Source organism: Zophobas morio, unplaced genomic scaffold (assembly GCF_036711695.1).
Source record: "Zophobas morio isolate AGI-343-1 ecotype UQ-CSIRO unplaced genomic scaffold, CSIRO_AGI_Zmor_V1 ptg000046l, whole genome shotgun sequence".
NCBI lineage: Eukaryota > Metazoa > Arthropoda > Insecta > Coleoptera > Tenebrionidae > Zophobas > Zophobas morio.
In genome coordinates this window covers 1,928,316-1,954,681 of record NW_026972151.1, presented here as the reverse complement: position 1 = coordinate 1,954,681, position 26,366 = coordinate 1,928,316, and the positions used below count along the sequence as shown (strand labels likewise).

The 26,366-nt window shown below is 35.9% G+C and overlaps 3 protein-coding genes across 3 annotated transcripts; 1 reads left to right on the top strand and 2 right to left on the bottom strand.

The window, feature by feature from the left end:
* Nucleotides 1-217: 217 nt before the first annotated feature.
* Nucleotides 218-1,378, top strand: LOC135142103 (dehydrogenase/reductase SDR family member 11-like). Its single transcript, XM_064073770.1, has 5 exons — nucleotides 218-386; nucleotides 528-732; nucleotides 781-1,043; nucleotides 1,092-1,241; nucleotides 1,292-1,378. Exons 2-5 carry the CDS (start codon nucleotides 567-569, stop codon nucleotides 1,331-1,333), a joined length of 621 nt encoding a protein of 206 aa, XP_063929840.1. The 5' UTR covers nucleotides 218-386; nucleotides 528-566; the 3' UTR covers nucleotides 1,334-1,378.
* A 7,314-nt stretch (nucleotides 1,379-8,692) lies between these two features.
* On the bottom strand, nucleotides 8,693-13,644 carry LOC135142286 (farnesol dehydrogenase-like). The gene is made up of 5 exons (XM_064073973.1): nucleotides 13,477-13,644; nucleotides 9,398-9,602; nucleotides 9,085-9,347; nucleotides 8,879-9,028; nucleotides 8,693-8,828 (listed from the first exon to the last, which is right to left on the bottom strand). Exons 1-5 carry the CDS (start codon nucleotides 13,570-13,572, stop codon nucleotides 8,787-8,789), a joined length of 756 nt encoding a protein of 251 aa, XP_063930043.1. The 5' UTR covers nucleotides 13,573-13,644; the 3' UTR covers nucleotides 8,693-8,786.
* A 358-nt stretch (nucleotides 13,645-14,002) lies between these two features.
* On the bottom strand, nucleotides 14,003-16,983 carry LOC135142368 (farnesol dehydrogenase-like). Its single transcript, XM_064074058.1, has 5 exons — nucleotides 16,865-16,983; nucleotides 16,611-16,815; nucleotides 16,301-16,557; nucleotides 14,142-14,291; nucleotides 14,003-14,089 (listed from the first exon to the last, which is right to left on the bottom strand). Exons 1-5 carry the CDS (start codon nucleotides 16,958-16,960, stop codon nucleotides 14,048-14,050), a joined length of 750 nt encoding a protein of 249 aa, XP_063930128.1. The 5' UTR covers nucleotides 16,961-16,983; the 3' UTR covers nucleotides 14,003-14,047.
* Nucleotides 16,984-26,366: the final 9,383 nt, after the last annotated feature.

Genomic DNA, 26,366 nt, shown 5'->3' with positions numbered 1-26,366 from the left:
ATATTATAACTCTTTTTTTATCATTATTCTATAAACAGGTGCGTCTTCTTCACATTTTCAAGAAATGTCTAATAAAAATCCGTGTCGAGAGAGAGACGGGAACGGGAGACCTAATTCTTCGTACTCTAGGGGTCATGAAAGGTCGAGAAAACGTAGAGAGTGGGCTGACGGACTCGATTACAATACAAACTGGCATCTTATTGCCAGACCTTGACTGGGTCTCGCCTTAGTGTATCAATGTTTAATTACTTAAATATTAAAGCGCTGCAGTTTTTCCCAGACACGTGTGTTGTGGTCTAGTTGCCACGAGAGAATCGATTCCAATAATACTTACAAAAGATGAATTATTATGAGGAAATCGTTAATTAGCATGGAACGCTGGCAAGGTAAAATCGCAATCGTGACAGGTGCAAGTGCGGGTATTGGCGCCGCCACTGCCAAACTCTTAGCCCAAAAGGGGATGAAAGTGACATTACAACACTTCCAAATTCAGCAACACCAATTGGTAAAAGTCACTTTAATTACAGGTCGTGGGTTTAGCGCGACGTGTCGAACTCATCGAAGAAATGATTTACTCCATGACGGACGCGCCTGGAGAACTTTACGCGCTAAAATGCGACATGTCAGAAGAAAACCAAATCCTAGAAGCCTTCGCCTGGGTCAAAGAAAACTTAGGACCCATCAGCGTCTTAATAAATAATGCGGGTTTTATACGCCCCACTACGCTAACAGGTAAGCGTACTCACTCCCTTACGCTACTACAACTTTACGTTCACGCAGAGGGCTCCACGGACGAATGGCGTTCAACTTTTGACGTCAACGTCATAGGTTTGTGCATATGTACGCGCGAAGCTGTCAGATCCATGCGTGACAACAATATAGCCGGTCACATTGTTCATTTAGGATCCATAGCCGGCAGATACCCAGTCATGATGCCTACTCCTGTCATTAATGTTTATTCTGCAACTAAGTATGCGGTTACGGCATTGACGGAAAACTTACGACAGGAGCTGAATTTTCATAAGACGGGCATTAAGATTTCGGTAAGCGTGTACGTAGTGTTAACGTAATTGTGATAATTTTTTTTTCAGATGATTTGTCCAGGAGTTGTGAGTTCAGAGTTTCATGAAGGGTACATTAAAGATGGAACGAAGGAGGCTGTAACAAGTGGACCGATTTTGTTTCCTTCAGATATTGCTGATGCTATTGTGTTTACTCTGTCAACGCCGCCTCATGTTCAGGTGCTTTGTGCTGGTGTTTTTGTGGATAATTTTTAATTGGACGGTTCTAGGTGCACGATATTATGATAAAATCAGTAGGCGAGCTAATCTAATTTTATTATTAACAGTTATCATAATTGTATTAAATCTAATGTACGATACATAAAATTTTTTGCATTCATGCAGAAGACTTTAATTTCGACAAATACTATTTAAAATAAAATATAAATAAGACAACATACGAAGAAAAGCCTTTATGTAAGGGGTAGAACCGATATTTTGTACGTAATAGTTCTGCTTGATTTATTGTTTGTTACTGTTTAAAAGGGTATATTCTACCTATGTTTTATAAAGTTAATAACTTAAGTTGAATATCGTCGCAGTCTGTATGCAGTAGTCTGTAGTAATATTTGTGTTATAGAACCATTTTGGATGTCTAGCCTCGTACCCCATAATGCTAACTGACATATGTTGTTTGCCACTATGTTTGCAGTTGTGAGCGCTCATTAATTTAATAATAACTGCACATTTTCCTAGAGAAGATTTTGCAAAAAATGCTCTGTATGCATAACTTCGGTTTCTCAAAGTTTTGTTTGAGGAGAAGAGAATCAAGTTTTCCCACTTAATTTCGCAGTAACTGTAGACTGGCTTTGGTTGAACGCATTGGGGATTTGAATGACAAACCATAATAAACCATAATCAGTGCACAAGTAGGTGGATCAGCTTAAGAATAATACAACACCAAAACGTCGTAGTAGACCTAAAGGCGTCTGAGCAGTTTAAGTTGTGAATTTAGGGGGAGTAATTTACACTGCTCGTATTAGCTGCAGCGTTTGACGTTCTGATTTACGTAAAAGAAGGAGAATTGAATTTCACTTTATATATTTAATGTGTACGCTTAATAAATATATAATCTGGTTTAATGTACAAATATTTTTAAAGCTTTATGGAAATTAGAAATGTTAAGCAAGATAAAATTCACGTGTAAAAAAATTAAACACTTAATTTTTCATCACTAACTAGTAGTTTTATACTGAAAAAATAATATATTACGATAATGAGTCTATTATCGACAATTATATGCATCGTTTAACTATATACAGCAGTGGCGGCTGGTGACTATTTTGGTTGGGTGGGCCAGCAGTGAGTAACAAAAAAGTTTTAAGACATAGAATACAAGAACCAGGGAACTCAAGTTAGTCATTATCTATAATTTGCTACCTGTATGGTGTTAATTCATATAGTCCTAACAACTTGGTAAAACAAAATAAAAAATACTCTTCAAATAGGTATAAAGTAAAGCATATACTTATACAATATAAGCCATCTATAATAATAAAATAACGACAGTAAACTCAAATAAAAATGAAAATAACATTCAAATAATAAAGTAACACATTCTAACAAAAAATATAACATGAAACGTCAACAACTATTTATTAGTAAAAAACAAAATTAAAAAAGTAAATTAGAAATTTTTATAAACCAATTCAATGCGTTTTTGTTTTGTATTGGCAAAGTGGTCAATTACTTGATTATAGAACTTTTGATCTTCCGTTAAGTTTGTAAGCACTTCTTTTTCTATTGCTAAAACGAATAATTTGGATAATCGATTTTGACTAATGGAGTTTCTAGTAAAATTTGTAATTCGCTTTAAAGCTGAAAAACTGCGTTCAACATATGCTGATGTGGATGGTATATGATTAAAATTAAAGACAGAAATAATTTCGGAGGCTTCTACATTTTCGTAAGGACTAAGGAGCATCATCAGGAGCAGAGTTGAGAAATTAGGCAGATGGCAAAAGAGCACGGTAACTCAATATGTCAATCGTACCAGAGGACCAGAGGCAAAACTCTTTTTCTGAAGTTTTTTTGAATTTATTGTCAACATCATATCCAAAAATTAAACAATACCAACAAAATAGTTTGTTTTTTGACTTGCTCCCCGTCAGCCATTCATAATTTTCATACCATGCTGTATTAATTATTATTAATATGCTATTGCACCGGAGCTGACGTTATTATTGCTCCGTGCTTCGATTAAATGTTGCATGCGCGGCTCCGAACGGCCCATTTCTTTTATATCCAAGGAATTGATCATCGTACGTTAAAAGTCGAAAGTCATTATTTAATAGATGTGTAACAGCATCAAAATTTAAATCAGTTACTAATGCTCTTACTAACTGTTGTCATTGTTACTGAAATTAGAAACAAACCTAAACCAATTTCATCCACGTGAAGACTGCAGAAATTCACAATATACAGATAGCGGCCAGCCGGTGCTGGTAGTGGGGAACCGCATGGAAAAGTGCACGGCAGAAGTGCAGTGATGAAACGGAATATTCTACGGTTTCGTCGCTATTGCATTCTAACTTATACAAACAGAAGGTGATAGCGCTATAACAACTTGATGTACTGCCGAAAGGCCGGCCGATTTTACCAGACATTTGACCAATCACTGCTGCAGGCGCGTTAATCAGAGTGTATCAGACACGTATCAGTCTTTATAGCTATTTCTCTTTAATTCTGCTAAACAGAAAGCGATAGCAGATATGACATTATTCGACGTTTATTCTTGTAGTCGGCCGGCCTCAGCTACTGCTCCTCGCAGTAAAAATATTCAAACTTCCCGGCACGATTTGTGCTTCCGAACGAAAGTGAATAAATTAGATAACGCTTTTTGTAATTAAAAAAATAATAACAACAGTAAAATCAGGTGATTTCAAAATAGCTCTAAATTATATTCTTGCGTTTAAAATAAAAGTGAATATCGCAAATTGACAAGTTCGGTGACAGACTCGGCCTGGCCTAACTGCCCCCCCCCCCTGACGAGCCGCCACTGATATACAGGCTGTTATTGAAAGGTACGTACATACGTACAACAAAATTGACAGTTCTTCGCGAAGTCTAAGAAGTTTGAAAAACTTATTTTGTGTTATCAAAATTATAAAGGGAAAATTAACCTTTATCCAACCTTTTTAGACGCTACTGGAAGATAAATAGGTAAAATTAATTTAGTTTAGTAAATCCTAGCAACCGTAACAATAAAACTTTTGTTAAGACTAAATGTTGTTATAGCAATGAGAGATAAGTCATCTTTTTATCAGACGCGTACAACTAATTTGGACATAAATTTTAATAATTTTTATCTCTAAAAGGATAATACTTTTACCCGAACTTTTTTAACTTTTAGCACCCATACTTCGAGACCAATTGCCGATTTTGTTTTGTACGTACCTTTCAATTACACGCTGTATATAATATATATAAATCGTTGGGACAGTTGCGCGCAGAGGCCAGGAAGATTAATTTGCATTTCCTTTAGTACCATAAACAATTTTGTTGTCTATCGCAGTAGTTTACGTGGGTACCGCGGTCACTTTAAAACAAATAAGTACTGGAAGAAATTATTTAACTTCTATATATTTACACACGCATTTATTAATGATTCAATATGTATACATAGAGCTGAAAATATTTTTGTTCTTAAATTCCTCCCAACACTTTCAACTTGTACAAAATAAAAGAGTTTGTTGTGAAATAGCTACTTTTTTACAAATCCATAAATAAATGCTTTTTGCAAAGCAGATCTGCTGATCTTTGTATGCCTCTACCGGTATATTTACTATGAAACTCGTAGAACTCTTGTAGGAAGCTTTTTATCAACTAGGTAGTCACTTGACGGTGATGACATCCCTATTTGAGCCCAAGTGTTTTATGAACTATTTAGGGATTAAACCTGCCACGTGGAGTAAAGAAACAAGCGGTTCGCAATAATTTTTTAGCAAAACCATTACACTGAATCCTTTGGATTCACTGATACTGAAATTTTAAAATGTAAAAGATCAGAAGTGACGTAAATGCCACATTAAATCTGTATAGTTGCACAAATAGTATTGAAACCAATTTTAGTCCGTGTAGGAGAGGTAGAGGTTATTTATAAGTTTATAAATTCCTCTTTAGACCCTCACATAGAAATCGGCAGTAGGGAGTACTACACGTTCTTACGTATATTCCATCTTAGTCGATTAGGAAAACTTTTACATAAATCATTATATAACGAAGGAACAAAAGAAAACTCCACGAGGTGTTAAAATTAAGGTACTCGTTTTTTGTTTTTCAACGTGAAAATTAGGAAGAGCCGTAGTTACAGCCCGACTAGAAGCGAGAGCATATTTAGATGAATATTCAAAACAAATTTTATGGATTTTTTCTTCTCAAAATGTGATTTATTGTTCTCAGCACTCGATGTTTCGACTCTTTTTCTAATTTAGTTAACGTGTCTCTTCCACTTTTGTCCGTTTGGTAATTCACACGTCTAGTTTCGTGGTCCCAATGTGTCGATGACTTTTACCTCGTGCCAAATTTTGGTGTTTCCAATAGTCCCCAATCCAAACTGTACTTTTCTTCCCAAATGTTGGCGAATCTCGACTTTTGGGTTTAAATTGCCATTCTGCGTCTAGGTTTCATTAAATTGAGCGTCGTGTGGAGATTTCTACCTAGCAAAATAATTATCTACTGACAAGAGTGTCTATCGCAACCTGTCGGTTTCTTTGGACTAATAGCGCTACCTTTTCTGCGCTCAATTTGTCTCCGGTTTGAATAGCGATCCAGTAACGTGCCTTATTCCGTTTCTTTTTAGGAAAACTGAAAACTCTTCTGACGTGAGTTGTGCGCCGTTGCTTGATACTAACGTCCCGAAATCGTCCATCTTGCATATGTTTCTCTGATTTTGCTGATTATTGCAGTGATCGAGTTCATTTTAAAGACTTCAGACCATTTACTGTAAGCATTCAACATGATTAGGTAATAGTTGTTGTCAATTGGTCCAAGGAAGTCGATGTATACCTACTCTTTGCTACAGACGCGTTGGTCTATTCCACGGAATTGGGACGATTTTATGGGTTTCCTTTGCGACTTGGAATGCAGCTAAAAACTATGCTCTTAATTTCCTTACCAAGATTTGGCCACCAAAAATAGGCTCTGGCTATGGATTTTATTTTGACTATACCCAGGTTACTGCTGTGTAGTTCCTCTAACAAGTGGCACTGCAGATTTTTGGGTGCTGTTACTCGGTAGTCCCACATCGGACATCCTTGTTCGCAGGTTATCGTCTTTCCTCTGGACCAACGGTTTTAGGATATCATTTGTTTTTTCCTCTGGCCACCCGTCAGTTACAAATTTCACGACCTTACTTAACGTGGGATCACGTCGTGTATCTTGCGATATCGCGGTGTGTGTGACTGGCATTTCCTTTGCAATTACTAGATTAACATAGGATGTTTCCATAACCTCTGCAGTTTGTCCTGGTCCTATTTCTGACCACATCGGATGTCTTGACAACATGTCAAGTACACTGTTCTTCTGGCCTTTAACAAACTTGATTTTATATAGGAATCCAGACAGATAGAGTGCCCACCGTTGGAACCTAGGTGATGCCATTTGTGGTGTTCTGTTTTGCTCTCCGAACAGCTAGATCGGCGGCTTGTGGTCTGTGTGTATTTCAAAATTGTGCCTCAGAAGATATCTAGGTGTCTGGAAAATGGCGGATTAACTCTCCGCTACGCTCTTAACAATCAACTGGTGAGTCTGGGAAAAATAGTAAAAAAAATCATTCTCACATTTTGGTGGAGTTATAATGATTTTAAAATTGGTTCTTTTGCTACGTTTAACAACTAAACAACTCATTCATTATCACAGTAACTAGTAATAAAACTTTTAGTTAATATTTTTCTCGCCCATGGCCAGGTTTAATTGCCATTTCAGTTAGAATGCACAAAGATATGGCTGTGTTGTTTTTGTAATAATTTGCTAAAATTCCATTTTACAACAATGTTTTCCTGATATAAAGCGAAGGTGGATTTCAGTCTCAATCGTTACTAAGAAACCAGAAAGTAAGCCGGAGATATTCACGCATCATGTGTGTGCTGGGTTGCCAATTATACTTTGATAAAATTACGTTGTTTTCGTAATCTACATCATAATGATTTTTTTTATTATTTTTTTGGGATTGTCGAAACCCCGGTATATAACGTACTGAAGAGTTAAACCGCCATTTTCTAGACACGCGGTATATGTCCAAAATTTTGATGTCGCCCAGTAAATCGCCAAAACTTCTTTACCTAGGACGGATTTCCCTTGCTTGAAGCCCTGGAAATGAATGCTATTGATTTTAAGTCTGTAATCTTGTGAGATAAGGTGGTTGCAATTCCATACTGCGAGGCCCGATCTGACGCGATTTCTTGCGTAATAAGGTTGAACGCTCGTTCGCAACTATGACCCCAAGTAAATTTCCTCTTGCTTTTTAGCAGCTCATAAGGAGGCTTCATTATTCCTGTAAATTTTGGTACAAATCTGTTGTAGTAGTTTACTAGACCAACAAAAGCTTTTTATCTGCCATACATTCTTTGGCCTGGGTGTTTCAAGCATGGCTCTGATTTTATCCTTATCTGTCTTTAACCCTTCTTTTCATATTACATACCCTGATTATTGTATTCATTTTTGAAAAATTCACACTTTGATAATTTCAAAACGAAGCCTGCCTCTTTCAGTCTTAGGAACACTTGCTTCAAGTTATTTTTGCGTTCTTGTTTGGTCTTTCCAGTGACTAATATATTGTCTAAAAAGTTGACCAGATAATCTCGTTGTCGGCCTTAATGGTGGTTTCTTTCGTTAGTGCAATTTTTAAAAGATTTTCTAATGATTTGGTCTGCTTTTCTTCACACAGTCGTTCGCGAATTGGACCTTTCCGCATACCGTATACGAATTTGTCTTTGAGGACGTTTTTTAGGTCTGGGATCGAAATCGAAATTCGTCGAGATATTGTGAATTCGCACGTGCCAATCGTTTACGGTCTCTTCTTTCATCTGCTTAGTGTCGTAACCTCTCTCTGAAAACGCACGTAGTTGGAGAAAAGTGCTTCTTCAACTGGTTGCAGAGCTCTTCATATGTCTTGTCTTTAGGGGATTTTGGTGTCCATAGGTCTCGAAGTATCTTATATGTATCTTGGCCAATCACTTGATTAATTAATAAGCATTTATATAAAAAATTCCTCATATACCTACTGGTTGTGATCTCTATAATTATAACTATTATCAAACGCCTCTAAAGAAATTACAACCAAAAATATATGTCAAAAACGTGTAAATGCTTTACTACTGGAGAAAATCTGTAAGGTCTTCTACATTTTATCGACCAATAAGTTTGGTATTATACTTATTTTTCATCTATGTATTGTCTTTGCCATTTCTATTGAAACACCACCTGTTGATTTTGCTCAAAATTTAGCAATTGGTAACAGCTTTCGGTTGATTGACAACGGCTTTTAGTTAGAAAATTGTCTAAATATTAACGTTGTCAAATTTACGATTAACAAGTGGTGTTTCAATAGAAATGGCAAAGACTATATATTCTTAATAAATACAAAATAAAAAATTATTGAATTTTTTAACTTTCATTTAAAACTCCATAGCAACGTCAGATAAAGTTTATTATTATCAAATATACAAAAAGCAATAATGATCTGTCAATGGTACATCTGCATTACATAATATAACTTCTGGATCATCAAAATAGCTCTCCAAGAGGATGCACAGTAAGTTCATGTACCTTAAACAAAGACAATTATACCTTTCAAAATATCACATACAAGACAATACCTGAACATGAGGCGGCGTTGACAAAATATAAATAACCGCCTCTGCTATATCTTCCGGACGCAAGGCCGGCATCTGAGCTATAGCATCTCTCGTCCCATCATCCGGGAATCCCTCCTGAAATTCAGTACGGACCACCCCTGGACTAATACTCTAAAGAAATTTATAAAAATCACTTTTAATATCGCAAGACCCACACGTAACCTTACCGTAACTTTAATTCCAGTTTTATGATACCTCAACTCTTGCCTCAAACTCTCCGTCAGGGCTGTAACAGCAAACTTGGACGCCGGGTAGACGTTGAAGTTTGGTTCGGGCATGCTCGGGACGTAGTGGCCGGCTATAGCGTTCATGTGTATCACATGACCTGAGATATTGTTCTCCCTCATGATTCTGACAGCTTCTCGGGTGCAGATACACAACGCCATGACGTTGACGTCGAAAACGCGGCGCCATTCTTCGGTGGCGCCGTCTGAGTGACGTCACTGAGTACAAAAGTGGGGCAAATTGGAGTGAGCTTACCTACTAGATTCGTGGGTCTGGTTAATCCGGCGTTATTGATTAAGATGTGCACGGGGCCGAGATTTTCGCTTATCCACTTGAAGGATTTTAATATGGCGTCTTCGTTGGTGATGTCGCAGCGAACGGGGTGGAGCTGGCCGGGGGCGTCGGAGAGGGAGGCGGCGAGGTCTTGGATGCGGTCGATGCGGCGGGCTAAGCCTGCAACCTAAAAATACAAGTTTCTAAATCTCACTTGTTTTGATAATAAAATGAGAACACTAATATAAATAAAATATGATCAAAACTTATTTTCAATAATTATTGTTACTATAAAAAACAAAAGCAGTGAGTTTGAATCGTACAGTACAGTAGTAAAACAAAAACAAAATAGATAATTTTTTACTCTATTATTTTTCAAAAACTAAAATATTTTCGAAACAACATAAAATTTTTATGATACAGTTATATTAAAGAAATTCTCAACGTTCAGAAAATGGAGAGCAGATTTAATGAGATTTATAATGCAAATTTATGTTTAAACGAGTTTCGTGAGCAATTTCCCGAAATACCAGGACCTGTTGATACATTTTCTTGTCAACTGCAGCTTACTATTGACAATTTTGAACAAACTGGTAGTGTAGGTGAAAAACTGGGAACTGCCTTGTTTGTTGATTTCATACATTTTTACGTAGTAAAAAAGTTAAAAGTGTTTTCTTTTGAGGTTTGACTTTAAATGGAAGTACATACTGGATTAGCGCAGGAAATATTGAATTCGTTTATTTATGAATTTATGTTTCAAGTAAATACGATTTCCATAGCCTACTTTGATGACAATGATTTTTGGTAATGAGATATATAAATTATAATTTTCAACACTAAAAACGTGCAGCGGATAATTCAACATTTATTAAAATAAAATATTTTTAGAGTTTTGTCTGTGATAGGAATACATAATTAACTTAATGTAATTAATTATTAAAATTCATTAAATATTTGGTTAGTACGATAGTCTTAAAGTACAGAAATCGTTCCAGTGGTTTCGTAGATCACGTACCTAATGAAATCGGCAACAGATTTACAGGCGGAAATTAAAATCTTGCTTTTCTTCCACAGTATAAGCTAAGGAAGTATTGTAATAGCGTTCATTAGGCGACTGGTTATTTTAATGTTTTTTCTGTGTTACATGACCCCTACAATACGAAAATATAGGTCTCCTATTTCCGTTTGTTCGTCTATTTGTCTGTCGTTTGCCGTCCGCTGTATATCATCTGAGTCGATTTTCATTAGGCAGATAGTTTCGAAACTACCCGACCGATTGTTGTCAAATTTTATATGTACAGGGTTTCTACGAATGATTATAGGGTCGAAATAGGTCATGAAAACGTGCCGCCTGTCAGTTTTGAACTTACTAAATACCCAAGGATCACACGCATCCGTATAACTAGTTACCTAAATGCGTCATATCTTATTAAAAAATAAAACGAATTTATTATAATAAAAAAAAACAAATTTATTGTGGTTAAACATCACAGTAAATGTTGAAAATGTTATCCATTTTGTTCAAGGTACATGTTCACTCTCTTTTTAATTTCAAAAATGTTCTGTAATCCTTTCGTCAATACTCATTATTCAATTTCATGTTACAACTGGAACTCCTGACTGTTGAGGAAATCTTGTCAAACATGTTTGTGGATTCTGTTCAAGTCGTCTCAAATCGTCAACAACTTCTTTAGGTATTGAAAGTCTTCTAGGAGATTTCTCTTTGTTGACACTGCCAGTTCGAACAAATCTGTTGATTACAGCTCTAATGTGAGCCTCTAATGATGTTTCTTGAATTATTAAATCACGGTATTGGGCCAGATATTCTTGCTGACAAGCGGTTACTGAATACACCCTCTCTTCGTTTACGAATGTCTCATTGCGATAACAAGACATAGCAATGAAAATGTCTTATTCAACAGAGTAAACCATTTTCACGGCCTTTGCTTCCTAGCACAGAAACAAAATTTTTGTACCCAAGCACTAAGAGAAAACGACTGTTTTGTTGTTTTGAGTTTGGATTAACGAGAATTACACGTGAAAAACGTTAAAGCAATAAAAACGATGACTGTAAATAGCAGGTTATAAATGACATTAATGGTAATAAATGAGAACTGTCACAATGAGGCATAATTTCAGCGAAGCGGGATTTTTTAAATCCATGGTCAACTACGCCCTTATTATAATTTATCAAAACCCTGTATATTAGGAACATCATGTAGATGGTATAACGCTAATCAAGATGTGTCTGATCATCATCATAGAATAGTAAATGTCATTTAAATTTCATAAAATAACATACCCCTACACTTGTGGTTTATGAATCCGTGTTGAGTTATTACTGTAGACATCCAGATTTTTGGAAAAAACATCAAAAATTGTATAACAACTTTATTTTATCATTTAACTTTGAAATTCAAAACGGAATGGTTTGAAATTTTACGAACGTTTCAAGATTATCGGAAGCATGGTAAATCGTTATTCATAATTTATCCGTCCTACCTGTACAGAGAACAAATTGTCCACTGGAAGATCTACAAAATGGTATAAAAAATAACGTAAATTCGCAATTGTTCGTAGGATTTTCGAAGTTACTTTAGGTTTTTTACATGGTGCTACCTATTTTTCGTAATTTGTCAAAGAATTATTTTCTGATAGGTACAAATAACGAAACTTTCATTTTCTGCAAAATCCTTTTCAGCAGTGTATTCAACTCTTGCCATGTCAATTGATTATTCTTATTATTAATAAAAAACAACTTCAAATGTAAATGTGGTCACAGATCTTATTATGTTAAGCATTTTGTGTTACTGTATACGGAGATACAATAATAATCAGTGGCGGCTCGTCAGGGGAGGCAGGGGAGGCAGTGCCTCCTCTGGAAAAATTGACTATTAGTTTTTGTTTTAATATCTGTTAACTTCAAATATATTTTAAAGATAAAGCAAATATGGAACACTGTGATTTATTAAAACGCATCTTGGTAACATATTTTGAAGTACGCGCTTTCGACAGGAATAAGCGCTGATCATCGCCGTGTAGGCCAGCTAAAGACAGAGGCATGCCATAAACGGATATCTTCAGTATGATTAGTCAGTGGTGCTAATATGTTTTTGAGTATGACAATAGTCATCAGTGCTTTATCAAAGCGCCAGCGGAGGCACCAACGCCTACCGTCCTTAAGCCAATCAGATCGAATTTTTTAATCTCACGGTGAAACTGCACAATGCTGAACAGGGATGCTGAATGCAATTAGTGTGCATTTAGTTGTGCATTAATTAGACGCGAGGAAAGGTGTTCACTGCATGTGCATTGCCAAGGTTATGTATTAAAACTTTTAAGTTAACTTGAACACAGTAGGACAATGAAAATGTCAGTTTTGCAATGCTGATAGCAACATAAGAATCCGTAATCTCCAGAATTTCTTATAAAGTTTAAATATTTAAGCACGGTTTTCTTACGTCGAACAATTGTATGTCAAAGATTTAGAACCTCTCATCCAGATTTGAGCAGAACTTTATTAATTAATTGATTAATATATTTAAATTAGCCCTAGATATATGAATTAATATTTAATGCTAATAAAGCAAATTCTGTAGTCTTTAAACCTTCTCGTTGGTTTGTGCGAAGCAATTAAATGTTTTTTATTCGAGAAGTGTACCTATATAGAATAGAGATATGTTACTGACTCTATTTGTATTTTTTTCATAAAAACGAATAAACAATCTGTCTTTTAACAAAAGTAATTGCCAACATGTTAATTAATACCTGCTGATTTTGAAACGAAATTGTTGCCTCACCTAACGAAAAGACCGCGAGCCGCTACTAATAATAATCTTCCTGGCAAAATATCAGAAAACACCCATGTACAAAATGCACTCGGTAAGGGATAAATTATATATACAAAGGAGTGTGAAAATGAACTGCAAGCGTGAAACCTAACCACTATAGAAAAATTTAAAATAACTAAATAAGTAGTTGTTGACTGCCAGGAATATTTGATCACGCATTCTATTTTAAGCTCAATCAATAATTTCTTTATATTTTTTCGCATTACTTACCTTTAATCCTTTTAGGACTAAAGCTTTAGCTATAGCTGCACCCATCCCGGCACTAGCTCCTGTAACTAGGGCGACTTTGCCTTCCCAGCGTTCCATGATGGGTCTATTTTCACTGAAAAGTCAACACTAAATGGATACTTTGCGTGAGAGCTTTGAACGAGAACTGACTATTATGTCTTTCATTGACTCATCATTTATAGACGATGGGATTTAATTTCGACAAAGAATTTTTTTTGTTTAGTTTTTATTGGGTAATTACATCACAATTGCGTAACGTGTCATTGAAAATTAAAATATGAGAGTCATGATATTAGCATTATTATTTTTAGTAATAAAGACGAGTTTGCCATGTTATTGTTAAAGATTTACTCACACTCTTGTTCATCATAGTAATTGTTGCTATACTTAATTCGAAAGGAAAAACAATGACTCGTAAAAAAAGTCTGGTTTGTAATTCGAGAAACCTTTATTTGTAGTAAAGTGAAAACTATTATTTTAATGAATAACTTTATTTGTAAGAGTGAACCACACAAACGCACACGCGATTGACCACAGCCAAGTATTTAGGTACTTAAAACATATCTCCCACAGGGCGTATGGTGAGTTCGCTAACCTGAAAAATGTTTGTTTGGTTTGTTGTTAAATGAATGTGGACAAGGACATACCTGAACTGAAGGATCAGTGGATAAAACGTATACAACGGCATCAGCAATGGCTTCCGGGGTCAAGGCTGGCATTTCAGCTAAGATTTCTCGAGTTCCGTCATCAGCGACACCTTCTTGAAATTCTGTCCGGACTAGGCCAGGACTAATGCTCTAAGAGAAAAGTGTCACAGATGTGTTTTCTTTATTAAATAAGTAATACAAAAGTATCAGTCGCCAGAAAAAAAAAAAGAAAGAGAGAAAGAGAAAATTAGGAACCAAACCTTTTCAGTTAGAGAAATAAGTTTTTTTTAATGAGAGTCTCTAATGCTAACAAGTATTTCTTCGACTGTCTGAGATATTTCTACTTGTTTTTACTGCCAGACTAAATTGTTTGCCATGTGGTTGTTTTTGTCGTTTCAACAATCGTTTCAACTTTTTCTTGTACTCGTATCTGATGACTGATGATACTTTTATTTTAGTAAGAATCATTAATTACCTCTTACTATTAAATTTGTAACTTATTCTTAGGATTGTGGACCAATTAAAAAATAAGACAGACGTTTCGTCGCTCTTTACTATTTGCTGGTTTCTCTAGAGCTATCTTCACCGTAAGGAAGCCAGCGATTAATAAAGAGCGGCGAAACCTCGGCCTAACTTCTGTTTTGTTGTTTAATTGGTCCACAAACTTGAGAATAAATTAAAAATATACATCACAAAACAATTATTAAGTACTTCGAAGACATTCTCTTGATCCCAATTACCATCACCACACCAGATAGTTAATAAGTCAGCAAAATATACTTAGTCCATGGAGGTCATAGAATACCCCTCCTGTGGAAGTAGGATGACAAAACAGTCGAACAGAAAGCTATAATGTAGAAAATGATGGCAGATATTTAAAATATGAGGGTTTCGGTGAAGAGGTGACGTAATGGCTTAATATTAGTGGACCTCATTATTTCTATCAAAATTTGATTTTCATAGAATTAGTGCTGTCAACTTGATAAATCTCCCCCCTACTTCAGGGGATTTTCCTTCAGGTTGGCAGCACTGCACACTACCGCAATTTGATTGGTTGAAAAACCAACGTCAACGGCAACGTAACGGCGAAAGTTAAAAGTTGGTCATCTCGAACGTCACCCCAATGGTGTGCCAACTTTCAACGGCAACGTCAACGGATGATATAAACGACGCATACCTACGCTGCGTATTTGTATTACAACGGCAAAGTCAACAGCAAACAGCAACTCCAGCGACAAGTTTATAAATCGACCTTTAGACGCTTTTTCAAACTATTTTCTCTTCTCTCATTCTACCTCCATGACTTAGTATTCTTGCTTTGTTTCTTGACTTCTTTTTCTTATTTTTCTTCCTACTAAGTTTTATAGATGTAAGGGCAGTGTTTAGTTTGCTGATTGCGAACCAGTACAAATTGTGTTTTTCGTTAAACTTTTCTATAGTCCAAAATCATCAATAATAAAATTGTACAATGCTTTTTCTTCGCTTCTCTAGCAGCATACTGAAGAACGTTGTTGTCACTGTTCCTACCTAATAAGAGTGATTTGAGTTTATTTTTCAGTTGTAGAAGTCTGTAAAGAACTTGTTCGACCTTTTATTTGAAGTCGTAATTTTTCTATACAGTTTCTTAGAATCTCCTTCTTAATCAACAATATTTTTTTTTTGGTATATTATTTACGTTCTGAAATTTAGCACGGTTTTGGTTTTCAAACGTCCTTTGTTTTTGGTAGTTTATCTGTTTTTCTTTATAGAACATTTTCCCTTTTTGAAAGCAACTTTTTCGATTCATTTTAAATTAGTTGTCTTCTATGATCTTAATTTTATATCATAGTACTATTAGTTTTACCTCTTATCACATTCAAGTGAGATTCCTTTAGAATATTCCAAGTGGAATGTTTTATAATCCCAAAAAAATTGTTTTAAAGTTCAATATATACAATCTGAAATCGAAGTTTGTTTGCTTTTTCTCTTCTTAAAATACAGTTTTTCTAGGATAGGTACTCACTAATCAGAATTTACCTAGTTACATCAGTTGATCAGGTAGAGTTTATAGATGTTGAAAATGTTGTGGAAAATAAAAAAATACCTTATAACAACTATAAAACCGCTAAATTATTGTTATTAGATATTAATAATTTAATAGCAAAATCAGCCCTACTCACTGTAACCTTAATCCGGCTTTTCTCCCTAGCCAACTCTTGCCTTAGCGACTGCGCCAGGGCTGTAACTGCAAACTTCGATGCTGGGTATACGTTAAAATTGGGCACATTGGGCACTTGATGGCCCGCAATCGAATTCAAATGGATCACGTGACCATCTACATCGTTCTCTTTCATAATGCTAATAGCTTCCCGCGTACAAATACACAGCGCCATCACATTAACTTCAAAAACTTGTCGCCATAGCTCGGTGCAGCCATCTTGAAAAACCGAAACAATATAAAAGTGATTAGCTTCTAAAAGTCTTTAATACCAGTCAAGTTAGTGGGTTTCGTCAAACCAGCGTTGTTGATCAAAATATGCACCGGCCCGACATTTTCGCTCACCCATTTAAAGGCCTCTTGTATGTTTTCTTCCTTCGTGACGTCACACGAAATAGCGAAAAGTTCACCCGGTTGATCGGCAAGTTTGCAAGCGAGGTCTTCGACGCGTTCGACGCGACGGGCAAGTCCTACGACCTTGGGAAAAGCGGTGGAGGGAGTGGTGGGGGTACTGTCGTATACTAACCTTAACGCCTTTTTGGACTAAGAGTTTGGAGATTTCGGCGCCTATGCCGGAACTGGCTCCTGTAACGACAGCGACTTTGTCTTGCCAACGTTCCATGGTTTACTTGATGTGTAATGGGGGTGTAGTTACGGGGATTGAGGACAATCGATTGTGTCTAGGCGACTGGGTCAAAACATAGGGAATGGGACAATTATTAACCCATTAGGTTAAGTAATTTGCTTTACGTTCAGCAAACACAATAAGAATAAATAATGTTTTGATTGTATCTATCGACCTTGAATTGTGTTTGTAACTCTTCATATTAGTTATGACATGCCTCTTTTACATATTGTCATACATCTGTAGCGCTAACTGTCAGAATGTCAAAATGGATAGTGGATAACATAAATTTAAACATGAATTATTGCCACAAAATAAATAAAACTGTTTTTCACACTCTAATTCTAAACTGGCATTTAATATTGACAGTACCTTGTGAATACTTGTTTATAAAGTGTTTGTGATTGATGATGAAGAATAAGAAATGGAGGAGGAAAACATTATTGAATTGACCTACTGATGAGAAATCGAAACAACTAGAATCAAAACGAAACCAGCAACTATTACGAAAACACCCCATTGATCAATTTAATGTAGTGCCCATTTTGATGAACAACGTGGGGAAACGCCGGAGCGCAATGGAAACGGTATAGTCGATAAACGGAAAGTTTAAGACAGAAAGAAATGTTTTAAATAAGTTATGTGCTCAAAAAGAGTGAGTTGGGTATATCATTTTGTCTTACTTATGTAATCATTTTTGAAGACTAATTTTATTAATATAGACCTTAATAACACGTCGGTCTGCATTTAAATGCTGTTTTTCTTAGTTTGTGTGTTAAGTCTTAACGACATTCTATTTTATACATGCTTTAAAATGGTAGTACTTTGTACCATATTTACGATACCCTGGATATGTGGCATCGAAAAATAACTTTGAACATTGTTTTGAAAATTTAGGATGTTTACTTATAGCAAAAAGAATCGTAGTGAAAGAAGAAAGGAATCTCTATGGTGGACGATATTTTCAAAGCAATTACAAATGTTCTAATCTAACGATAGTGGCTGCAAAGTCAAACGAATGGTACTATTAAGTTATATAAGATTCCGAAAAACAAATCATCTGAGTCAGTTCTGTGTAGTGATTTTTAAACAAAAATTCGTTCAGCATTCACAGAAAAGTGGACGAAACGTTTAAATTACAATTAATAAATTGGCCGAAAACTGTTTCGCCAGAAATTCCTTCGCTTCTGAGGTACAATGAAACATATCTAGAATTAAAAAAAAATACATAAAACTTGATTTTGCGGATTTTATTTTGATGAGAACCTGTGTAAGTTGAAATAAATATACGTAAACATGTAATATTAAAGTAAATGTAAAGAAGCGGGTTACGCGTGTGTTTCAAATGAATTTTTATTTTATAAATTTTGTGATAACGTCATCAACATTTTTGCAAGGATACGTACATCAACTTGGATTAGTGGAGTATAATACTAATAATGACAAAATTATGTTCCCAAATTTTTGGGAAACTGAAGTGAGCCGTTCTTAATTTGATCAAAAAAATAAATTAATATTTTTTTGAGCCACCTGCATAAGCAAACCAAAAAAATATTAATGCAGTGCTAAATTACACGTATTAAGTGATAATATTTTGCATAATTTAAAGAGGATTTATTTGACAAAATTTTGAGATGACGTCATGAACTTTTTAGGAGAGGATACTTAAATGAATACATTTTGATTAACAATTTACCATGATTACGATAAGCTTAAAACGTTTGCAAGATTTCAAAGTATTCTTTTTTGTAGTTCCTGTTTTAATCAATAAAATAAAATAAGTCATTAATTTTTTTTTGAGTCACCTTGTTTAAGCAAATGTAAATTTTGAGGTGATGCCATAAATGTTTTCGGGTGGAATAAGCAAATATATTTTGAATAAAAATTTCCCATGCTTATGATAACTTAAAAACATCTGGAAATTTTCAAGACATTCGGTTTTGCAGATTCAAAATAAAATTGCAAAATGTTGTTATATAATTTTGATGTTTATTTCCACTGGCTGAGCGGTGCATTTTTTGTTACGATAATATTTTATAAAAAATCGGCGATGGGGTACGTGAAGGTGTCGCAATGCAACATACTGTGGATACAATTGCAACGGATTTACTGGACTTTCATCTGGAAGCAGCGTAAAACTGACCTACTCACAACAGCAACAGGTTCCGGGAATTCCAATCAAAAGCACAATCTAAAGAAATGCATGAAACACCTTTGTTCAAGTAAGCAATACAGTTAGCATACCTTGGCAAAAAGGAAACGCTCATCTGGAGCATTTTTCAAAAAATCAGCAATATATGTAGTTTCATTCAAGAATCCTCGTCTTGTATGACTTGTGTTGTCTGGAGGTACTTTTAAGGAAACTTAACAGTTGGTCATATTTGGAGGTATCAATACTTTCATAAACACTTTACGTAGAGTGCAGCATCGAGTATTTCGTCCACAATGATGAAGAAACAAGACATTTCTTTAGTTTGAGAAAATAAGCCATCAAAACATCTGCGTTAATTTCCACGACCCCACGTTAACTACACCATTCTTCACATTGCTTGAGCTTCTTTTCGTACAGTTCAGAGATTTCGCTGGTAACCGTTTTAGAGAAGTGATAGCCGCTTTATCCATAATGGACTAGATTTTCAACGACTTTCTTCTCCATTATTTAAAGTAATAACGAATTTTGCACAATTTTTGATAAAAATGTTATTTATTTATATATTGTTTCCTTAAGAAAGCAAACATGGTTTACTAATAAATTTGTCATTTTCGAACTTTTTTCTATTACGAGTAGGTACATATTATTATTTTAAAAGTTTAATTAAAATTTACAGAGGTTTGGATAAAATATTGTTACATTCGAGTGTTATGGCTTTATTCAAGACGAAATCATCAGTTGTTTCGCTTCGATTCACTACTGAGAATTGTGATAACAGTGCTTTTTTTAGTTACCAACTGAAATTTCTCCCACCTAATACGGACGCAATCGCCAATATCAAACTACCAGAACTTTTCCACACGCAGGCAACGTTGTTTTGTTTATACAGGGCTTCTATAAATCATTATATGGTCGCAGTAGGTCATGTAAACATGCCGCCTCTCAGATTTAACTGTACGGAGATCCGTACTAAGAGCCCAAGGACGCATGACAAAGATCACACACATGTGTATAACTGGTTGGCTAAACGCTTCATATGTTTTTAAAAAATAACACTAATTCATTACGATAAAAAGAAACAAATTTATTGCGGTTAAATATCACAGTACATGTTGAGAATGTTCATCATTCTGTTCAAGGCACCTGTTCGACCCTTTTTAATTTCAAAAATATTCTGTAACATCCTTTCGTCAATACTTTGGACCCGTTGTTTAATTGTTCAATTCTGCTCAAGTCGCCTCAAATCATCAACAATTTCCTCAGATGAAGTTTTCCACGAGATTTCTCTTTGTTGATACTGCTAGTTCGCACAAATCTGTTGATTAAATCTCTAATGTCGGCCTTTAACGATGTTTCTTGAACTATTAAATCACGGTATTTGGCCAGATATTCTTGCTTGCAAGCGGTTACAGAATACACACACTGTTTGTTTACAAAGTCCCATTGCGATAACAAGACGTAACAATGAAAGTGTCTTGTTCAACAGAATAAACCATTTTCACAGTCTTCGCTTCCTGGCAGAAAAACAAAATTTTCGTACGCAACCACCAAGAGTTCTGAAAATGACTGTTTTGCTGTTTTGAGCTTGGATCAACGAGAATGATTGTAATTCGCACTTGAAAAACATTAAAACAATAAAAACGACGACTTTAAATGACAGGTTACAAATGACATTAGACATTAATGTGACAAATGAGAACTGTCATAATGACGCATACTCACGGGCATAATTTCAGCGAAGCGGATTTTTTGAAATCCATGGCCAACTACGCCCTTAGAATCATTTATAAAAACCCTGTATTTCGATAGTTTTCATTGAAATATTATTGAAATTGACATTAATAAGTCAATTATTTTTATCATTTAAGTGTAGAAAAAAATCCACTTTGGCTATCGGTACGCAAACTCGTGTGAAGAGTCTTTTTCAAAACTTGTTGCACAATAATATACTATTAGGTACGTATATATTCAAGAGGTGTCATATGGTGTAATCTACGGTCGAACGTTATTAAACCATCTTGAGGTGCCAGTCTTCTGCTACTTCTGTTATATTTTGTAAAGGATGATATTTTTGATATTTATTAATAGAACATGCTGACTATACTATACCTTGTGGCAATTAGATCTAATTAAAAAAGCAACTTGCTGTCTTTTAATAACAAATGGGGTTGTATCCCTATTTAATTTTTACTGTTTTAGGTAATCTTATTAAATTAATTCGAAAAAAAAAATAATAAAAAAATGTATTAAGTTATTGTACACTCATTTAAACAAGACAACAAGGAACGGCAGTTTTAGTATTAAAACTGAGATGTCAAGACGACTAATCGAATTGCAGTAATTTGAAGAACACACACTACAATAAGTGGTATTATATTGTTTCACAAGGATTTTACAGTCGACACCTTCCTGAAGACAACCTCGCCATTCTGAGTCATCGTCTAAAAAAATGCATGTAATAATGTGTTTATTTTTTATGAATGCACACAATACATTAAAAAATTATTAAAACCTTTCCTACCTGCAGTCATCCAGTAACATATACGAATAACTTTTGGGCACTCTTCTGTGGTCGGATTATCGCATGTTTTATTGCAGTAATAGCAGGTTCTAAGCATTTCATTTTTAAATGCATCGGATGTTCTTTGTAATAAAAAAATGGAACACAAACTCAAAAACAGATTCAAATTAATAAACCGCATTGCGAGTGATCAGTTCGAAACGTGGTGTCAAACTTTTGAAAGATCGACAAAGTGACGTATATTTACTAGGTTATTTTTTTGAGTCTGATTCATCTATTTTTACAAACACGTGTTCAAAGTATCATACAAGCTCAGACAACTATTGCGATGGCGGTCTTGGTTTTATGCATTACACAAACCAAGAGAGTTGGTGTGTCTACAAATGCTGCGCCACGTCCCTATTACTCTATTTCATAAAATCCTCTGTCTTTACAAAAGATAAAACTATGCTATGCCTCTGTACACTTAGTGCGTGAGATGCTTCTGCACTCTGCACTCAAGTGAGAGATTTTCGTTAAAATTTGTCACATGTTCGTCCAGTGTCATCGTCGGTTTTAATTTGTCTTCAGTGTTTTTGACAGTGGTTAGACCATAGTCCTCTTATACATTTTGATGAAAATCTGACATTCAATAATGGTTAAATAAGAACAGTGTAAAATATGAATGGCCTATACATAAGACCAAGCCAAGCTACATTGTTCGATTATTATAACAAAGAGGAAACGATGTCTTGCACCTTCCCATTTATCACTGTCGCCCAATTTTAGACAACTTTACAAAATTTAACTAAGGATATTTTCTAATGGATTTTGACCTCCAGGAGCTAACTTCCGCCTCATTTATTCGATAGCTCTTACCATATTTTCAGGATCGTCCACTTAAATATTGTAATTTTTTGGATTTTCTTCCCTCCTTTCATAGAATAACTTTAATGTATTTTTACTTACTATATTAGTTCCTTCTTTTTGTTTCTTTAGCACGCTTCTTCTTTTTTCTTCCCAAAATTTGTTAAATAACTTGTTCCACAATCCACAATTCACTTCAAAATTTTTCTATCAATTTTACTTTCCAGACAGATTTTTTTTATTCATCCATTGGTCTGAACCGTACGTTGTACTGAAGTTGTTATACTTCTATGATTTAGTTAAAGACACAAACCACAACAAGGAGAAGATAATTTCTCCTTGTATAAAAATTAATGAAACTAAAAAATTTCAAAAACTTTGATTAACATTTCATTACATTTTTTAGGTCGTTTTTTGCTAAGAAGTCTCCTGTACGTTAACTGGTCGTTAAATTGTAGATTTTATTATAGACAATTTTCCGCAATTTATGTGTCTGTAGCGATTTGTACCACACGTTTTCAAATAAGAAAGAAAAATGGAAAAATAATTTCGGAAAACCAAAATAAACGAAATGCGTATAGAGATTTCCGACAAAAATAGGAGATTTTTTTCAAAACATTCTTTAAAAAATGCTGAAGCGAGCTCCATTCAGAGAACAAAATACAAGCTTATGGAAAATCTTTCCTATATTGAAGTACTGCAGTCTATTTTGATCTAATTCTTAGTTTAATCGAGAAAACTGGGAACTGAAATTAAAAAAAAAAAAAATACAATGTACTTACTCTATTCAGATAAAAAGACAAGAGTGTTACAAGTCTGAAATTTCTTTGGTTCTAACACTTCAAATAGCCTAGAAACATGGTAATATTTTCCAAAAAATGTAGTGAAATGGATTCTTTCCAAATGAAAAAATCTTATGGAGAATTTGTGAATTTAAGGACATTTTAACCCTACTCATTTAAATAACCGAAATTCCGTAGACAGGAATATATTTTTCAAAAATTTTCCTTGTAAATTTCACTGCGAACTAAGATAAGCTTGTAGAAAGTTTCCCTCGGATTACAAGTGAAGACAGCTATTGTCGATGAAGGCAGAGTAAGGTTGGAAACAAAACTCCTCTATTGGCAAAGGTGTTCTAAAAATTGGAAATAAAACAATGAGAATTTTCAATAGTGTCACTTCATCTAAAGCTTCCTATCAATATAAAAAAATCATTTCATTGATCACACATGTTCTATAAATACATTTTGTTATATATTTCAACCTCCAGAAGTCCCGGAATGGTCAAATAACCCTGTTATTTGAAAAGTTTTTTTTTTCTTAAATTTGGTATGGTTATACCGGGTGTCTGGACAATGGCGGATTAACTCTCCACTACGCTCTTAACAATCAACTGGTGAGTCTGGCAAAAATAGTAAAAAAAATCCTTCTCATATTTTGGGTGAGTTATAATGATTTTAAAATTGCTTCTTTTGCTACGTTTAACAACTAAACCACTCATTCATTATCGGAATAACTAGTAGTAAAACTTTTAGTTAATATTTTTCTCGCCCATGACCATGTTTAATTACCATTTCAGTTAGAATGCACAAAGATATAGCTGTGTTGTTTTTGTAATAATTTGATAAATTTCCATTTGACAACAATGTTTGCCTGATATAAAGCGAAGGTGGATTTCAGTTAGCATCGTTACTAGGAAATCAGAAAGTAAGCCGGAGGTATTCACGCATTAGGTGTGTACAGTGTTCCCAATTTTACTTTTATAAAATCACATTTTTTTCGTTATCTGCATTATAAAGAATTTTTTTATTATTTTTTCGGGACTTCCGACACCCCCGTATATAACGTACTGAAGAGTTAATCCGCCATTTTCCAGACAACCGGTATAGTTATACATGGCGACTTGATTGCGACATTTTTCCTTTTTTTTATCGTTTTGGGTTTGATAGACAAGGCCGTGTACGTTTTTTCTATCATCTTTCGCGTTCCTGCCCTATGCTTCTTCCAGTTTCTAGAATTTATAAACTCTTTCTTACCTGTTTCTACCTCTCCAAAACCGAACCTAGCTATTGACAAATTCTTCCATTCCTTCTTCTTCCTCGAGCCTTCGAACAGTGAGGTTGTAATAAAATCTCTAAAGTCTAACCGTCGCTATTTCTTAAATCACTGAACGATACCCACAACTGGTGACCGCGACGTGATAAAATGAAAAGGAACGTGAGTATTAGCAGTGATCGCGACCAGTGTGGTGCGGGATTTCGAGGGTGAAAGCAAAACGATGGCGCCAAACTTTACGAATACGAACCCACCTGGTAATACCCCGTCATCGATACAGTGGGAATCAAAGATAGACGGATTGGAACACACCTTGGCGGCCGTCCTACAAAAGCTGCCTGCAGTGGAGGTTCCCCAGATAACTATCGCAGCTCCAAGATCGTTCACGATCAAAGTCACGGCCAGAGACATCGTCGCGTTCGCAATCGCGATCTCATCAACGAGTGAAGGGTGACAGCGGAATATGCTGGTATCACTGGCGTTTCGGCGACAAGTCAAGACGGTGCGACAAACCATGTAGGTAGTCGTTAACGACGGCCGTTGACACCTGCCCGATCAACCTTACAGCAACGTTGCACCGTTTATTCATCACCGAGAGGACAACAGGAAAAAAAATTCTCATCGACATTGACGCCGACCTATGTGTGTTCCCGCGTGCCCTGCTACCAAAACCGCGCATGAAGTCCGCGTATGAACTTTCCGCGGCAAACAGCACCGGTATCGCGACGTACGGAACAACCACGTTGACGTTGAATTTGGGCTTACGACGCGAGTTTACGTGGAGATTTGTCGTCGCGGACGTGGTGAAGTCCATTATCGGAGCCGATTTCCGAGCCCACTACGGGTTCCCGGTGGACATGAGAAACTAGCGACTACACAATCAAATTATTCAACTCACTTCCACCGGAGAGATGACTGAGTGTGCGATCCCATCCGTCAAAACCATCGCTGGATGTTCACTGTTCCACAAACTCCTCCAACTGCTTCCCGATGTCAAGCGCCCAGACGGAATACCAAAGACTGTGAAACATTCTACCCGCCACCACATCGTAACCACGCCGGGACCTCCCATTGCGCAACGTCCTCGAAGACTCGCGCCCGACAGACTCCAGGCAGCAAGAAAAGAATTCGACGCTATGGTGCAGCTAGGGATTGCCCGTCCTTCCTAAAGCTCATGGTTTTCACCGTTTCACATGGTATCCAAGAGGGGCGACGAATGGAAAGGCCATGCGGGGATTACCGAGCCCTCAACGCAAAAACCTGCCCCGACAGGTACCCGGGGAGGCACATACAAGATTTTGCGCAATCCTTACACGGCAGAATCATATTTTCAACGATCAATCTGCTTAACGTATTCAACCAGATCCCGGTCGCTGAAGGAGACGTTCCGAAATCTGTCATTGTAACCACATTTGACTTGTATGAATTCCAATCCATGACGTTCGTCCTGCGGAACGCAGCGCAGACATTCCAGCAATTCATCGACGAGGCGCTGCAGGGTCTCGATTGTTGTTCAGCACTGGGAAACTGTGTTTCAACGTTTGAGAGAGTGCGAGGTCGTTATTAATCCCATGAAATGCGTCTTCGGCCAGCCAGAGGTTAAATTTTTGGGATACTTCGTTTCAAGCGCAGGTACACGCCCACTTTCTGAAAAGGTCGCGGCAATCCGCAGCTTCCCGCAACCAAACACGGTAAAAAAGTCGCGTCAGTTCTTGAGTATGTTGAGTTTTTTAGGAGATTCCTACCTAAGGCGGAGGAGACTCAAGCACCTTTGAACGACCTCCACCAGGGCAACGTCAAAGGAAAAACTCCGGTCAACTGGACACCTG